This window comes from Physcomitrium patens, chromosome 10 (genome assembly GCF_059467195.1).
Source record: "Physcomitrium patens ecotype Gransden chromosome 10, ASM5946719v1, whole genome shotgun sequence".
Classification (NCBI taxonomy): Eukaryota; Viridiplantae; Streptophyta; class Bryopsida; order Funariales; family Funariaceae; genus Physcomitrium; species Physcomitrium patens.
In genome coordinates this window covers 6,522,101-6,539,317 of record NC_143419.1, presented here as the reverse complement: position 1 = coordinate 6,539,317, position 17,217 = coordinate 6,522,101, and the positions used below count along the sequence as shown (strand labels likewise).

Below are 17,217 nucleotides of genomic sequence, written 5' to 3'. Positions count from 1 at the left end.
TAGAAGAGTGTGTTGAGGATTTTCTTGCTTTAAGATTCATATTCTTGACACAACGATGTCAATTATCAAAGTCTTTGATGGAGGTATAATTACCTTCTTCACAATTGGCACAAAAGGAGTTATTGACAACCCTCACTACCATGAGGGGACCTTTCTATCATGTAGAGCGTGTAAGACAGGTTAGGAGCAGGTAAAACCTTCTGCTCACACCCATTCAATTGAGCGCACAATTACTAAGGGCACAACATGTTTACTACAACTACTCTCCGGGTTTCTTCGCGCAGTGCGGCCAGTCCCTCCGGAGCTTCCTCGTCCATTTCCCGGCACAGTTCCTCTTTTCACTTGCGCAGTGTTTCTCAAATGCCTCTGCCTCTACCCGTGGATTTCGTACGTCTAGGTCAGTCGTGTTTGTATCTCCCTCTGAAGATGATGATGATGATTGCAGAGCTGCAACGCAATTCGCGCGCGGGTGGGTTCCTTTAATGACGCATCATTGGGGGGGAGAGCCAGATTGTGGGGGGGGGGGGGGCAACACTAAATAGGCTCTCTCATAAGGGCTGTGGGGTGTGTGTGGGTGTGGGGTGTGGAGAGAGATGATGGCGATACGCGTGGCTGCAAGAGCGTTGCTTCGTGCACCCTCGTGCCTACTTTACGTCGGAGGAGGAGCTGACGTGTGGGGCAACTACTCAATCTGACACTCGAATCGCGTGACAGCAGACTGCGTTCTCTCGCCTGGAACGGCGTGCCATCAACCCCTGACCTGAAGTAGGAACCGAGCGGGGGAGCAGTGTACCGCAATACCTAATTGGATTGGTGGGTGGGTACCGTGTATAGTGAGTGAGTGGTGACGCCACTGGCCTCGTGTGCCTTGGCCGGAGCTTGCCACGAAGCGTTTGATTGTGTGAGTTAGATTGGTGGTGGGTTCTGGTTATGGTTTGTTCCGGTGGGTTTTAGCTGGTAGTGTAGTTGTGGATTGTGCCGTAATGGAGGGGACTGGTGTAATTGGGAAGACGGCGGTTGGGATTGGAGCCTGGACACTGTGGGGGACAGATGTGGGTGTCCGAGCTGTTGGGGAGATGGTGGAAGAATTTAGCACCGCGGCTTTGCATACGCGAGTGGTCATTTTGGCGGGCTGCTTTGTAGGGTTTACGCTGGCGCTCTCCTCGTACCTGCTCTTCCAGCATTTGTCGACTTATAATGGACCTTCAGTGAGTTGAATTTCGGGGCTAGCTTGCTCATTCTTGATTTGCGTATGGGCTACAGTTGGCTGGGGCAGAATTTTAGGTGAATTTTAGGTAAGAGGGTGGATTTTAATTTTGCGTTGATGGAATTTAAACGTTTTTAGGTTTTCTTTATCGTGATGTGAAAGGGGTGCAGTAGAAGCTGGAGGGCATGTTGAGATCAGGATTTGAATTCATGCAACGATCGCAATCCACGAATTGGTGCTGATGGCTGATGTCCTCTGTTTGGCAGGAACAAAGATGGCTGATTGGAATCATCTTCATGGTTCCGGTCTATTCGGTCGCTTCGGTAAATTCCACTTAATCCGTATTTGCTCAGAATGGATTATTTTCGTGTTCAGTATAAATATTGTACGATTTGCTAAAAATTTTCCCGTTTAAATCTATGGCTTGGAGTTTTAGTCGGTACTTAATCACTAAAATGCGTGTTTGCCGGAATGAACTGATTCGTACCAAACAAATCTTTTTAGGTCAAGTGATACCTTTTCAAATTCCTGAAATATGGTTGAGGGGAATTGAGTTCTGACTTGTTGTGGATAGACTGCAGTTTGTATCTCTATCCTGGCCGGACATTTCGATAGAGTGCAACATATTGGGGAGTTGCTACGAAGCATTTGCTATGTACTCATTTAGTCGATACCTAATCGCTTGCCTAGGTATGTTGCATTTGATGATTCAAAGGAATGGCCATTGTACGAGTTTGCAAATGGATATGCTAGTGCATGCAAGGATAGGACATTGACAAGGGTTTTATTTTATTTCACTTGATGTTGTTCTTTGCATTTTTCTTCTTCTTCTTTTGCTAATGATCAAGCTTTGTTGATTATTTTTTGAGAATTGAGCTGTCGGAAACAGGAGCTCATGCACTGTAATGGTAAATTGATTACGCAGGAGAAGGGGAGGCAGCTATTCTGAAACTAGAAAAACTAGAGTCGATCGGCCCTCACCAACCTCTATTGGGCCACCCTTCTGACCATCACCTAGCTTACCACCCTGTCCCTTTCAACTGGTTTCTCGAGCCTTGGCAGCTGGGGCGCCAATTTTTCGATGCAGTAAAGTTTGGAATTGTGCAATATGTAAGTACGTTCTCCGATCTAAACTTGCATAGTTTGAATTTGTAGTTCTCTCCAGCTTGTGCTTTTTTTTTGTTCCATTTCCGGAGAAGTGACAAAACACGGTAATGCAATACCTACCCCTAGTGACTTAGTTACAGCGGATTCAGTTTGGCGTGCTTTTATTGATGGGTATCTTTGTGGTCATGGTCGTTTCAGATGATATTGAAAACGACTTGCGTTTGGTTGTCACTATTTTTGGAACAATTTGATTTATACGGGAAAGATGAATTTGACTGGGACAAAGGGTGAGTTTTTCGTATCAATTTTTTTCGTTTTTGTTTCTTGCACGTTAGGGCCAGATGCCTGTTGTGAGCTGAGATTGAATTACTACCGTGACATGCAGGTACCCATACATAACTTTCGTGCTGAACTTCAGTCAGGTGTGGGCTCTGTACTGCCTTGTACAGTTTTACCATGCAACCAAGGAAGAGCTTCGATCAATAAACCCACTAGCCAAGTTTCTCACTTTCAAGGCAGTTGTCTTCGTCACCTGGTGGCAGGGCGTGATAATTGCATTCATATTCTCATCTGGGTTGGCCTTCAGATGGTTTTCGAAGAAGGCTATCTTTCGTGGACATGTTCAAAGCGGACTTCAGGATCTCCTCATTTGTATGGAGGTATGTGTTTTTTTCCTCCACTCGTTCTCCTTCGTTGCGGGCTGGTTTTTTAAGCTTTAGGGGCTTTTTGCTTCGCGGTTGACACCACTAATGCGCGTTGGGATTATATTTGCAGATGGCAATTGCAGCATTGGTTCATGTATTTGTATACCCAGCTACACCGTATGTACAAGAGTTCAACATCATGGGAATTGTTGCTAAAACAATGGTGGAAGAAGATCTGGAAGGAACGGTTGCACGTGTCAAGGAGAGCTTTCATGACGTGGTCTTTGGAGGCGGCGAACATGTATTATTTTTTCACTTTGAACTTTTTGAGACATGCATTTGATGGGAATGTTAACGAACCGAATTTGCGCACTTTGGTTTTGCTTGTGATATTTGCATCACTTATGGCAGGTCGTTCAAGACGTGAAAATCACCATGTCGCAAGCAGTGGAGCCTTTGGAGACCGGCATCACAAAAATCAACGAAACCTTCCAAGAGACAATAGAAACATGGGCTGGCGGCCACATAGAGACGACGACCAAGGAGGATACATACGCTGTCATGGACGGTGAGTCAGGCACAAGCGGCACTGAATTTGTAAAAGAAACCAAGATAGTAGAAATTCTAGACAGTGAACATCAAGAGGGTGAACCTGCTAAATCTCACACAACCAACACAACGGAAGTGTCCTACATTCCTGAATCAGACCCTACCTCGTCGGCTAGTTCTGCTATTTCCCCGCATGAAGTCAAAGTGCCGGTGAAAACCACCTTTTGTAGTTTAAAGCATGAGTCATAAGTTACGTGACCCAGACAGAGTGCACAATCCTGGTCACGGATCCATCTTGGGAACTTGAAGCTGTAGAGGATTGAATTGTAAGCTGGTAAAGGGTCTTCAAAAAAACATCCTCGAAAGGATCATATGGAGCGTGCATCAAGTTGAGGTGGTGGCATAGATCTGTAACTCCACCTCTTACGACTGTTTCTCTTTGCACAATATGATTCGTGTGAACGTTTCATGAACTCCAAGCGAGTTCTGCAAACGGTGCTCTTCATCATTTTGCCTGTACTAGTAACCTGTGAAGAGCTTTCCACTTCCTCAATGTGGCTTCTCAGGAAAAGCAAGAGCATCTTCAAAGGTCTTTCCTGTACATTCTTTAGTTCTCATTCAGTTGTGCCTTTTGCAACTCTATAGCAACTTCTGTGCCTTCTACAACTTTGTAGCAACTCTTGTAACAGAAATAGTTTTGAAAACTTGAACATTTTTCTATTCCAGTATCTCTAGTTTTGTTGTCGTGAAAAAAAAAATTGTAATTCAACTTAATCTCTGTTCCTTTTTTAATGAAATTTCTCCATGCAAAGATGGAGAGGATTAGAATGACTTGGACAAGGTTGATTTGACTTGTGAGTATCTAAAGCATGGAGAGGATTAGAATGACTTAGACAAGGTTGAATTTGAGTTGCAAGCAACCTTTAATTGATATGTGAGCTGGATTCTAAATGTGTATTTTCAAAATAAAATATAAATTAAAATGGATTATAGAAGAGCACATTGAAGAACAAACACTATGAAGTCATAACACTAAGCATCAATAAAATTGCATGCAAAGAAAGTATGGAGTAAGATATCTCACACTTCTAATACTTGTTACTTATAGGTATTGGTTGTTGCCTTCATGAATAACTTCTAGCCTTTGATGAATACATCCATCTAACATTCTATCAAGAATGTTTTCTATTAAAAAAATATACTTTAAGCATATTTTTTATATCCTTAAGATTCTTTGTTCATTCATCTACCTTATTTCTTGGCCTTCTTTCATACCAAGAGCCAATTCTTTGATTAATAGCAACTTACCTAAACTAATATCATCTACAATGTAACTTTTATTGATTTACTTTAACAATTTTAATACTTTCACTTTTCTATTATTCAAAGGCTTTTAATCCTAATGCCTTTATCATTATGAGAAGACTATTATTTATTAATGTCTTTATCAATAAATCAACAAGCATGTCTTTCGTTGCATAATATTTCATATCAATCACTCTCATTTCAATCTTCTCTCTTATGAAGTGATATTGAATGTCAATGTATTTGATTCTTGAATGATGCTTTGAATTCTTTACAAATGCAAGACATCCTTGATTGTTACATTCCATTGGAGTTCCTTCTATTTGTACAATTTCCATATCCTCCAAAAGTTATTTTAGCTATATTGCCTTCATTGCACCATGACTTGCTGCCATATACTTTGCCTCCATTATTGACCTTGTAATTATTGGTAATCTCTTGTAATTCCATGAAATAGCTTCTACTCTAAGAAAGAACACATATCTCATTGTTGACCTTCTATCATTTGCATCTCTAGTCCAATCTGCATTATAATAACCATGCAAATTAATATTATCACCTTCAAGGCACAATTTGAAATACAAAGTGCCTTTGAAGTACCTCATGATCCTTTTGATGGTTGCCCAATGGATTAATCCAGCCTTTGACATGTCTTGGCTTACAACACTCATTGCATATGCAAGATCCACCCTTGTGCCAATCATTGCATACATAAGTGAGCCCACTGCTGCCTTGTATAGAACACCTTGCATTTGACCTTCGACTTCAATAAACTCTTCATCTATGAATTTCATCAATTCAAAAGTGTACCTATATGCTTACACTCTTCCATGTTGAATCGTTTTAGGACTTCTTCAATGTACTTCCTTTGGCTCATTACAATGGTCTTCTTAGCACGATCTCTCATAAACTCCACCCTTAAATAATAAAGAAGTTCTCCTAAATCACTCATCTTATACTCTTTTTCTAACTTTACCTTCAATTAATCTATCATCTTCATAGTATTAGTTAAAATAATCATATCATCAACATAAAAGATGACAATCAAGATGAACTCACTTCATTGCATAACATATAAGGAATGATCAAATTCACTCCTTTCAAATCCTTCATTTACAAAGAATGTATCAATATATTATTACCATACCTTTGGAGATTCTTTGAGCCCATAGAAGACTTTTTTTAAACTTGCAAATAAGATGTCATTTGTCTTCTTTTACAAATCCTTAAGGTTGCTCCATACAAATATTTTTTTTTAGAATTTCATTCAAAAATACCGTTTTTACATCTATTTGATGCATCTCCAAGTCCATTTGTTGTCCTAATTACAACAATGGTTGTAATGGTGGCGAATTTGGCCATGTGAGCAAATGACTCATTGAAATCTACACCACCAACTTATGAATAGCTTTTGGCAACCAAACTAGACTTGTATCTCATAACATTATCTATTGTATCTCTTTTGATTCTAAATATCCACTTACAACCAATTGAAGATTAATTTGGTGGAAGTTGAGTCAATTTTCATGTTCCATTATCTATGAGTGATTTGTATTCTTCTTCTATGACATTCTCCTACTTCATAGCATCCATCAACTTTGTTGCATTACAAAAACTCAATGAATCAACAAGGAGTGCAACATTGGCATATTTTTCACTTACTTGAGGAAAGATGTGATTCTTCTACCATGCACCGAGTTATTTTCTATCTCTCAAAAGATATCTCCTTTCACTTGATGAAGCTTCAACTTCTTTTATTCTAAGGTTTCTTGTAAGCTTCTTCTCTCTTAAAACTTGCTTCTTCATATTCAAAGTTTGATACTCTTCATGATCATCATATTATCATCTTCAACATCTTTATTTTCTTTATTACTATTTTTAGTAATTTTAGGCATATTATGGCCTACCTTCTTTGGCTCTTCATTTTGATTTGAATTTCTACCATCATCAATGTCATCATCTTTTTCTTCTTCTTTTGCTAAAGTTAAAGATGTATCCACAAATACACCATTACTCTTAATTGAACACATCTCCAAGTGCTCATAAGCATTCTTATGCTCCAAAAACTCTACATCTCAATTCTTGATGACCTTCTTGGTTTTTAAATACATAAGCCTATATGCCTTGGTACCTTCACAATATTCAACAAATATAAATTTTGTACCTTTTGTATCACGTTTGGACCTCATACAATCTAGTTTTTTTGGATAGACAATGCATCTAAAAATCATCATATGTGAAACACAAGGTTTTTTGCCACTCTAAAGTTCTTGTAGAGTCATTAATGTGAGTGCACTTGTTTAGCACCTATTTCTTGTATATACTGCATTTACCATTGCTTCTATCCAATATTCATGTCCAAGATTTTGGGTATGAAGCATACTCCTTACCATCTCCACAATGGTATGATTTGTTCTTTTACCAACTCCATTTTGTTATAGAGTGTAAGAAGTAGAAAATTGTGGTATAACACCTTGAATTTTCAAAAATTTATCAAAATGTTTTGACAAATACTCACTTCCATTATCCATGTGCAACATTTTCGACTTGCATTCACATTATTTCTCTATAAGAGCCTTAAACTCCTTAAATCTTAAAAAACATTCACTCTTGGCTTTAATAATATAAATCCACATTTTTTTTAAAAAATTATCAATAAATGTGACAAAGTACCTTTTTCATTCAATTGATGGTATCTTCATTAGTCCAAAAACATCAAAATGCACAATCTCCAACAATTTGGTAATACATGTTGTAACTTATCTTTGAAATGAAGCGCTTTATTGTTTGCCTCGTATATATCCTTCACAAGCAAGTGTCAAGGCATTATGGCTAAATTTACCAAGATCCAAGCCACTTACCATGGATTAGAGCTCCTTCATGCTTCTCGTATTCAAATGACTAAGTCATTAATGTCAAATTTTAAATTTATCTTGATCTTGTGAAAAATCAACAAATATTGTCACTTCTACTAGATTCACCTTTTTACAATTGATAAAGTAGAAGTTGCCAACTTTGAAGCCTTCAGCAACATGTTGTCTACCCAATGTCTTCACAAAATATTTATTCTTAATAAATTGAACCTTGCAACCATGTGATACAAGTTTGCTCACCAAAAGGAGGTTCTTCTTTATCTTTCGCATATGTAAGACCTCTTTGAACCTGATTCTATTGATTTGGTTCTTCACAATTATTTCTATAACAATGGATCCAATTCCAATGGCTTGTACCATACCATTGTCTCCCAACCAAACTTTGGTTACTGAAATTTCTTCATAAGTGTCAAATAAAGATTTATATGGTGTCAAATACTTAATGCACCTGAATCTATAATCTACTTAGATATAGTAGCCATGGAGGCTTCTTCAATTGCCATGAAAGCATAGTTATCTCCATCAAAGTTATCACAAGTATTGTTTGCATTCTTTCTATCTCTTTTCTTAACTTTGTAGCAATTCGTAACAAAGAGACTTAATTTTCTACAAATATAGCAATTTTTCATGTTGTTTTTAGAATTATCATGTTGGTGAGAATAGCTACCTTTACCTTGTTTAAAAAATAGAGCTAAATCATCCCTTTGAAGCTCCTTTTCTTTCTTCTTTGTTATTTCATGAGCAAGCCTTGATGTGATATAATTCATGATAAGTTCCTTCATATTGATAGATTCCAATGCCATAATGAGGTAATTTTAAGACTTAAGAAGGCTCATGAGCAATGTCAACATAATGTCTTTATGATCACTTGGCTTGTCAATAATTGCTAGTTGGTTTGCAATTGCTTTTACTCTATTGATATGAGCCATGAGATCATCTTCTTCTTCCATCTTTAATGTTAAGAACTTCATCCTTGTCTAGAGAATATTGGTAAGGTTTCTACTCTCATAGATGTTGCAAAGAGTCTTTTATGCTTCCACTGATCCATTATAAAGAATTACATGTGAAAAGTTGGCAACATCCAAATTTAATGTAATCATCCCAAAAGCCTTCCTTTCACGACGTTTATACTCCTTCTTCACTTTGACATCAACATCATTACTTGGAGGTTCTTCTTTTTTATCTATAATATTCCATAGATCCAATGAAGCCAACAAAAACTCTATTTGCTTCCTCCAATGGTAGAAGTTGTCACCTCTAAATTTTTCAATCACTCTCAAATCTTCACCCTCACTTAAAGCCATGTATAAAAAAGGGGTATATTAAAAAAAATCAAGAAAATAGAAAAAAAAAAAATCTCAAAATCAACAAGAAGATGTTACTCTCTTAGAAACCCAGAATACCCTCCTTGTGAATAAAAAAGTGATTTCACTCTTAAATTACTTTCAACTTCACTTCTAAGACTTTTCACGAATCTTATATTCTAACTTAACCTCTTAAATAAGCATTGCTATACCACAATCATCCTTTTTCTCTCATATAATACTTCAAACTTCACAAAATATTTCTTATCACTATAAGATGATCTCAAGAGAAGTTTATCACATAAAACCACAATATTAGATCACAAATGATGTAAATCAGTAAAGAAATACAATACTAATGTTTTAAAACATCACTCAAAGGTATTTAATAACCTCCAAGATTATCAATGCACTTAACAATAAGTAAAAGCAAAGTTATATCAACAACTAGATGCAACAATGAAGTTACATAATACCAAATTCTAACATCAGCAACAACCAAAAGATCTACTCCTCATAATAAGTAAGACTTCAAAGAACTTCAAAACTCACAACTAAAGATAAATGGGCCCATAACCTATTGAAGAACAAGGACTATGAAGTCACAACACTTAGCATCAGCAAAATTGCACGCAAAGATAGTATGGAGTAAGATATCTTTCACTTCCAACACCCATTACTTATAGGCGATAGTTGCTACCCTAGTGAATAATTTCTAGCCTTTGATAAATACATCCATCAAACATTCTACCAAGACTATCTATTGCTATCTCATCTATTAAAAGAATATATTTTAAGCATATTCTTTATATCCTTAAGATCCTTTGTTCGTTTATCTATCTTATTTCTTAGCCTTTTTACATACCAAAAGCCAATCCTTTGATTAATAGGGACTAACCTAAACTAATATTCTCTACAATGTAACTTTTAGTTATTTATTTTAACAACTTTAATAGAGTATTAATTTTTAAATAGCTTTTAATAGTTAAAGTGATTATATTTATCATTGTTTGAGATCTAAAACAGTAACCTCAAAGAATTGCAAGCTTCATAGATATTATTTTAAATACATTACATAAATTAAGTAGCATTTGTAAATATTAGTTTATCTTTTAGATGATAATTTATTTTTACAACTACATAAATCAATAGAATATTTATATATGTATTATTTTTATTAGATTTTATATATTTTTATAATTTATAGATAATTGATATTGTATTTTTTATGTAATAAATAGATGTCATATATGTATGTATAGACTTTTCTTTGTAACCAATTTTTTCTAACAAAATCTTTTATCTTAGCGACAATAATTATATTTCTTGAATATATATTTTGATAAAATTATTAAAAAATAATAATTATATAAAAAAAACGTAATATACTTGTTATGTCTTTTAAGAACTTTAAAAATAATAGGGCTACATATTAAAGTAAAATACAAACATAAATTAAAATATTCTTGCTGAGACAATTGGTATCTATGTATCCACTCAACAATCTTTTTACTACTACATTTTTTAAGTGCTTGAATGCTTTTCTTTGTAATTTTAATTCTTTAAGAGTTCTTTGTAACAAGTATTCTTAATCACATTATAATTTTTAAATACTATAATTCTTCTGTTAATAATGTTTGGCATTGGCTTTTCACTTCTTTTGAATTCCTCTTGAGGTTGTAGTGCACCATATGTTGATCTAGAAGGCAAACTTGAAATTCTTAGACATTTCAACTTTTATTTATTAAGTTTTGATTAATGATTTAATAACACACTTCATATAGTAAAATATAAAAAATATCCAAATACTTACAAAATTTATTAGAATCTTTCATAATATTACTTTTTAATACGATGTATAGAAAATGCCTTTTTATTTTGGAAATCTTGTAATTATATTTTTAGAAATATTTTATAGCAATTATTATTAATTATACTTCAACTTTTGTATAGTAGTCACATGATGGAAAAAAGAATAATTATATAAAACTATCTACTTAGTATGTAGTGCCATTTCTTTGACTTATATAATTGTACTATTAATATTTTGTGGTAGTAAGAATAATTATTGTTCTTTTTGCAATTTTTTTTTAAATCTTCAATTTTTTTTAATATTCTTTATTAATCATGCATAAAGCATCTAAATAGAGATATCTAGAAAGATACTAAACCATGAGATTCATGACCATATTACAAAGTTAAAATTAGATGTAATAGTATAGAATTATTTCCTAAAATCATTATATTGAAGCTAGTTGAATTCCTTGATTCACACCCTGATATAAAACTATCAAGCAATAGAGATGAAACAATAAAATCAAATTGACTTTATTGTTGACATTTATTTTAAAATATATATAAATATATATATAATACTTAGCTTAATATGTACATGTTCTATTAGGTATGCAATAAAGATATTTATTTTTTGTTTGAAAGCTCTACTAACCATATGCATATGATCCAAAATCTTTTAACTTTCCAATAATTCTACTATGATTTTTAGCTATTCTGTTTTAAAAGTCAAGTCAACAATAAAATCAAATTGACTTTTGTAAACACAAATTTATTTTAACATTCTTTCTATGTATTCCTTTCTCTTTCTATTCTTCATTGTCAGCCATCCTAATTTTAGCTTGTTCATATTATATTTAAATACTCTCCTATACTTTCTAATAAAAAAATCAAATAAAGTTTTTTTTTAAAAATTACACATTATATATTTTATTGATTCTTCTATTTTAAATCTTTAAATGGATAAGGAATGATATTATTTTCCTATAAATGCAATATTTCTTTTGGAAATAATAACAACATATTAATCATCTTTAGAGGCTCTATACCATTATTTGTTTTTTCTATCGAATTTTTAGAGGACAGTTTTAAAAACTGCTACACCTCAGCTTCCACATAAATAAATCATTGTGCACAATAATCAATCCACCCATTTTTTTCATTTTTAAATTCCGTATAAAAGTATCACCTCTACATTGGAAATAACTTTCTTTTAGGACCGATTCAATCGATTTTAAAAAGAATTTTCTTTGAAATACAACGAACAAAACACAAGCTTATCTTTGTAAAGCAAAAAATTCTCCTTGTGATGGTTAAAAGTCCCTTGCACACAAAATGTGTAGACATTTCACCATATTAAAATTGTGGTGTGTTTCAAAGAACCTTTCATTTAACATGATTTTATCAAGCTTTATACTTTTTCTTTTCATTTTATATATAAAAATATATACATTTATTTTATTTATATTTTTTTGTTATTACCTTTACAAATATAACATTCATTTTGTATTAGAATCATTGAACTTGTTCTCCAACCCATTAGTTTTCTTTTTTCTTATAAGGTCTGCATCAAATCCTTTAAAGAAGAGCAAAAATAAAATCAACTTTTTCCCCTTCAAATAAAATAAAGTGAAAGTTGGTTGGACTAATCCCCAAATCCTCCATGTCTGAAAAAGTACATCAGCAACTTTCTAGCCCCCTTTCATCCATCCCCAGTGGACTGTAAGTGCGTGTGGTACCTACCAACCTACCCACCTACCAACAGACGTGCCAACTTGCCAGCGTGGCTACCTACCAGCCTGCTTGCCCAGTACCGACCGACCACCCTACAGGCTGCTGCCGGTGTCGGTGAGAGGTGCTGAAGAAGAGCCCACACGAGACTGAAATTTTGGTTGTAGCGAAGGATCGGAGCTCGCATCTCTCTCCTTCACACTGACGATCAATCACGAGGCGTATCGATCGAAGCAGAGACGCCCAGCTTCCTCACGAACTAGAGCGAGAGACTAGAGCGAGAGATCTGCCGAGTGTGTTAATGCACCATATGAAGCGAGAACAGAGCGAAGCCAAAAATAATCTCTGTAGTCGTTGTTAGGGTTCAAGGTGAGATCGAGATTGTTGCGCTATGTAGGGAGGGGCTTGGCTGCGATGATGAGTTGCTGCGTTAGAATGTCACATTGCCAGTGATTCCACCAGTCTCTGCGTTTTTGGAGGGTGGGTCGTGTGGGCGAAAAAATGGCTTTGAGAGGTTGAGTCGTTCCGTCATGAGAATGTGTGTTGTTGCTACAACCGGAAAGACGACGGTTCAAAGTCGTCTGGCCCGTTGTCCATTACCCATGTTCTCAAGCTTCGCTTTGCAGCCGCGCTGCTGAACGACACCACGTCGTACATGCTGCAGACATTCGCCACAACAGCCTCATTCAGTAGCCATTTCGGGCCGTTGAAAATGGCGTTCTCGAGGGTATCAGCTGCGTCCTCCAGCTGCCGGTTGTACAGCAGACACAGCGCCTGCAGCCATGACCACAGGGATAGATTGTTATTGCACGCGCACAAGCAATGGTACCCCTAACCCTAAACTGCACACAGCAAGTCGACCTTTTCAAGATGGGAGATGGAAGTAAACCTTATTGTTGGCAGACACGATATCGTCCGGGTTTCTCGACAAGACGATGTCGAATTCTTCAATAGCCTTTAGAAACTCACCCAGAGCCACATATAATACTCCCCTATTTCGACCTAACAAGTTCGTCAAATCAGGGGATCCTGGAGAAGACGATACCAATGCCTCGACGGCGGCGAATGTCTTCTGTGCTCCAAGGACGTCACCTAATTGGAGCTGTATCAGAGCGGCCTTGGTTTGCAAGTAAGGATCTGTCGGCGACTTGGCCATGAGATTATTCAACCATTGTAGCGCCACTACGAACTGCTGCTGATGCAAGTGATGACCCACTATAGAGAAGCACACGACCTCCCTTCGCTCCTGCCATGTCGCCATTACTCGCCCTAAGATTTCATTCTCGGAAGCAGCCGAAGAGTACCCATTTCGCTCATCGCCATTGGAACTGCCGTTGCTCTCAAGCGCTTGTGGGGAATTGGGTGGTCTAGTGTCTCGAGAATATTCAACTTGCAGAGCGTCTATCTGGCCAGAACCAACGTTGACCGCTTTGATAAGTTCACTGTGAAGGCTGTAAGTGAACGTAAACTTAACGTTGATCAAGACCAAGAAATTAGGTCAAATTTCAACTGTGATGAAGAGCGAGATCAACCTGAGCGTCACAGTGATTGAGAAGCTTGTATAGACGATGCAGAGTTTCTTCAGTCTTTCCCATTCGGTGGGGAAGCTCGGCGTGCATACACCGTAATGACCATGGCACCATTGACCCTGATCGCACAGGCCACAACAATCTCAATGAGAAGCAAATGAATTTTTGCAAGCCTCATCCTGAGACATCTCCAGTTTCTGAAACTATGTTACCATTTACAAAAAAAAGAAAAGAGCCAGGCGCGGTCACACCTATTCGCTTGCAACTCACCTGATTTTTCAGGATACAACTCTGGGTGGTTCTCGAATCTGTACTGTGGAGAGTTCAAATCACCAAAGGCTGCAATTTCATGTGCCGCGGCGCGGTACTCCTGAAGCTTCATCAGAGCCAGAAGGTGGTAAGTCCCGTACGCAATCTCTTGGTCCGGCGTTGAAAGTAATCCTTGTCTTTGAGCTTCCTTCACTCGTTCGATAATTCTCTTCCAAGATCCCTGTCTCTGCCAAATCCCACTATGTCTCCAATTCAGCCATTCGGCAGACACCATCTTTGAGATTCCGAGCGATCAAATAGCATGCTTGAAAAAGTCAGCCCAGGACAATGTTGGCAAGGAACCTCAGACGATTTTTTTAGTGCAGAAATGCGTACCGCTAGCTCTCTAAGCTTTCGAATGTCAACAGACACCTGCTTGAACGAACACCTAGAGAATGAAAGATGCCGAATAGGCGCAGCTTTCGACGCTGGAGAAGATTTATCACCATGGCCATTGCTCAAACGATATTCGACTGACACGGGCTGCTTCACAGGAGCTCCAGAATTTCCAGCTTCCCCGGTTCGCACCTCTTTCCACGTACTTGGCGTCGAAGAATAATGTAGGGATTGTCCATTAATCGGGGGGTCGACTAAAATAACCTTTTTTACGGGTGCTCCAGGATTTGCGCCATTTCCTCCACTCCAGAGTCCCGATCTCCAAGGACTTGGAGTCGATGAACCATCTAGCGTAAAATTGATGTTTCCAGGATAGGTATGTGACTTCGAGTGCGAGATTAGAACCCGCGGTGTAGAGTCTCTGCCATCTGCAATCACACCTTTCCTGTCACCCGATGAGAAGCTGTCGGAGCGCAGCTTCGACGGGGTGGTGGGGGGTCGTTTCGTCTGAGAGGAATAGGGCGAGGGTGGAGGGAGCTGTGTAGCTGGAGTCCGCGGAGATGGAGTGCTCGAGAGCGGTATTCTAAATGAAGACACGCCAGTGTACTCTATCCCCGAATCGATAATCGATATAAATTCTTCCTCTGACATGATGATCCGACAATATTCGCAACTACCGGTACTCCTGACAAGTGATGCAGCGCACGCAACCGATACATCAGTTGGATTTATTAAGAAATCTCATCCCATATTTTTCCAGTTGGAAGAAGCCTCTCTTGCTGCTCGTGAATTCCAACGATTGGAGTCTACCGCGAAAATCGGTTCATTCTCCTCAATTTTATCTTAAGAGATCAACACTTCATCAAAAGGGTCGATCTTCAGTGTCGCCTGATGCAGCTTAACTCCCACAACTTGAGAATGAGAGGGCTTCTAATCTACCCCTAGATCTGTGTTTTGTGTTCAGCTACAATCCTTTGGTGAGTTCCTTTAATCCCTGTGAAAAGAATTGAACTTCTGATTTAACTTAGCCTCGAGTAGCGCTGGAGAGCGATACTGAAATAACTTCTGATCGTGGCAAGGATTTAATTATGGGCTGCTTGACATAGAAGCTTAAGTTATTACAAAAATCCAAATACTGCGAAGAAGAAGAAAGAGAACACCAAGAGAAGCAAGGAAAAGAGAAGTCATGCGAAGAGCCAGCCAGATCGAGCCCTACTGAACAGCAGCGACAAATGCAAGACACCGAAGTCCAATTTTAGAAGGAAAACATACCTAGAAAATCATCAAACCCCATTGAGGAATCACGTAGATCAAACCAGACACGGCTGCCGATGAAAACCAATCCTCATACAGGAGTAACGCACTACCGCCCCACTTGCGACGTCACCCCGGTTGATGGCAGAAGTCGAATCCATCCAACTCCTCTTCCCTCACAATCCACGGGGTTCGTCTCAAACCTCAGCAGCCAGACACTCGAGCCTCCGCTCTGAACTAGTAAAACCTCAACCACTCCCATCACCGGCACCAGCACCCGCACAAAGATTTGCAAAACGAGCACCTCAATGCACCAGATTCGTCTTAAACCTCGACAGAACCGAAGAAGACCAGATCCCACCCATCTCTCCCGAAAAGACGCTCATGCCTCACAGTACTGTCCCACTAAGTTAGCCACCTAGCTCGATCGTCTGGCTTAGCGAGAGAGTCTCCCCAGGCACCCAGCACAATTGTATCACACATCTACTTCAGGGCACCGATTTTCCAGAAAATAGAATAGAACGGAAGAAAAAGAAAAAAAAAAAAAAAAGCCAAGACCAAAACCCCGAATCATTCCAAAAGAAGGCGGGCGGTCGCGACGTTGTCCTGTACAACCTGTTGGCAAATTCCAGTGCAGTGAGCACCACCCCGACGCACAGATAGTGAAAGCGATGGAGAGAGAGCGAGAGAGATGCTACAGTTAGATTAGCAAAGATGGCCAGATGGTGGAAACCCAATATTAGTCGGCCTCAATGCGCCGCCTCCGCATCAGACGCCTGCGACAGCTTCATGCTCTCTTGTTCTCTGGCGTGATGAATTTCTAATCGGAGAAAGCAAGCAAGCAGCATCCTCTCTCGCCTCGCCTCTCTCACCATATGATCAGATCCTAGATTCCCCATCTACAATACCTTCCCCCGCACCCAATTACTCCGCTACTACTTTTTACTGGCGTCTCGATTCATCAATCGCCCACCTCACATGCAACACAGTTGGGTGTGTCCCCTGTTGGTCCGTCCCTGGCAATGATACCTCCTCGTATTCTTGGCGCTTCCATGGCTTTGCTTTGCGTTTTGTGCCCCGTTGCGGCAAAGGACCGTCCATTGACTGGCTACATGTCCGACTCCGAAGCTATTTATACTGCGAAGCAGTCGCGGAGGCGCATTCCGCCCCGGAACAGGCCCCTTCCTTCCTTCTCTACCATTCTACCGATACCCGGAATATCCTGGTTCTCATCTCTCGGTTGATGCCTGTTCGGGAATTCCTCTTTTAGGGTAC

At 38.4% G+C, this 17,217-nt stretch overlaps 2 protein-coding genes across 5 annotated transcripts; one reads left to right on the top strand and one right to left on the bottom strand.

Moving 5' to 3' along the window:
* Positions 1–692: 692 nt before the first annotated feature.
* On the top strand, positions 693–4,338 carry LOC112288031 (protein LAZ1 homolog 2). Of its 2 annotated transcripts, none has more exons than XM_024531793.3 (8): positions 693–1,208; positions 1,474–1,530; positions 1,789–1,897; positions 2,133–2,317; positions 2,513–2,601; positions 2,700–2,973; positions 3,089–3,259; positions 3,370–4,338. In XM_024531793.3, the coding sequence occupies exons 1-8, from the start codon at positions 984–986 to the stop codon at positions 3,754–3,756; spliced, it is 1,497 nt and encodes a 498-aa protein (XP_024387561.1). In that variant the 5' UTR covers positions 693–983; the 3' UTR covers positions 3,757–4,338. The 2 variants fall into 2 exon arrangements, with proteins under 2 accessions (XP_024387561.1, XP_024387562.1); XM_024531794.3 differs by having other exon boundaries at positions 1,130–1,295.
* An 8,040-nt stretch (positions 4,339–12,378) lies between these two features.
* LOC112287937 (uncharacterized) lies at positions 12,379–16,957 on the bottom strand. 3 transcript variants are annotated; one of them, XM_090253618.1, is made up of 6 exons: positions 15,961–16,957; positions 14,689–15,781; positions 14,314–14,539; positions 14,047–14,162; positions 13,404–13,919; positions 12,379–13,288 (listed from the first exon to the last, which is right to left on the bottom strand). In XM_090253618.1, the coding sequence occupies exons 2-6, from the start codon at positions 15,337–15,339 to the stop codon at positions 13,064–13,066; spliced, it is 1,734 nt and encodes a 577-aa protein (XP_090109744.1). In that variant the 5' UTR covers positions 15,340–15,781; positions 15,961–16,957; the 3' UTR covers positions 12,379–13,063. The 3 variants fall into 3 exon arrangements, with proteins under 3 accessions (XP_090109744.1, XP_090109745.1, XP_024387360.1); XM_090253619.1 differs by having other exon boundaries at positions 14,689–15,682; positions 15,961–16,305; XM_024531592.3 differs by having other exon boundaries at positions 14,689–15,373; positions 15,961–16,236.
* Between the last annotated feature and the right edge of the window lie 260 nt (positions 16,958–17,217).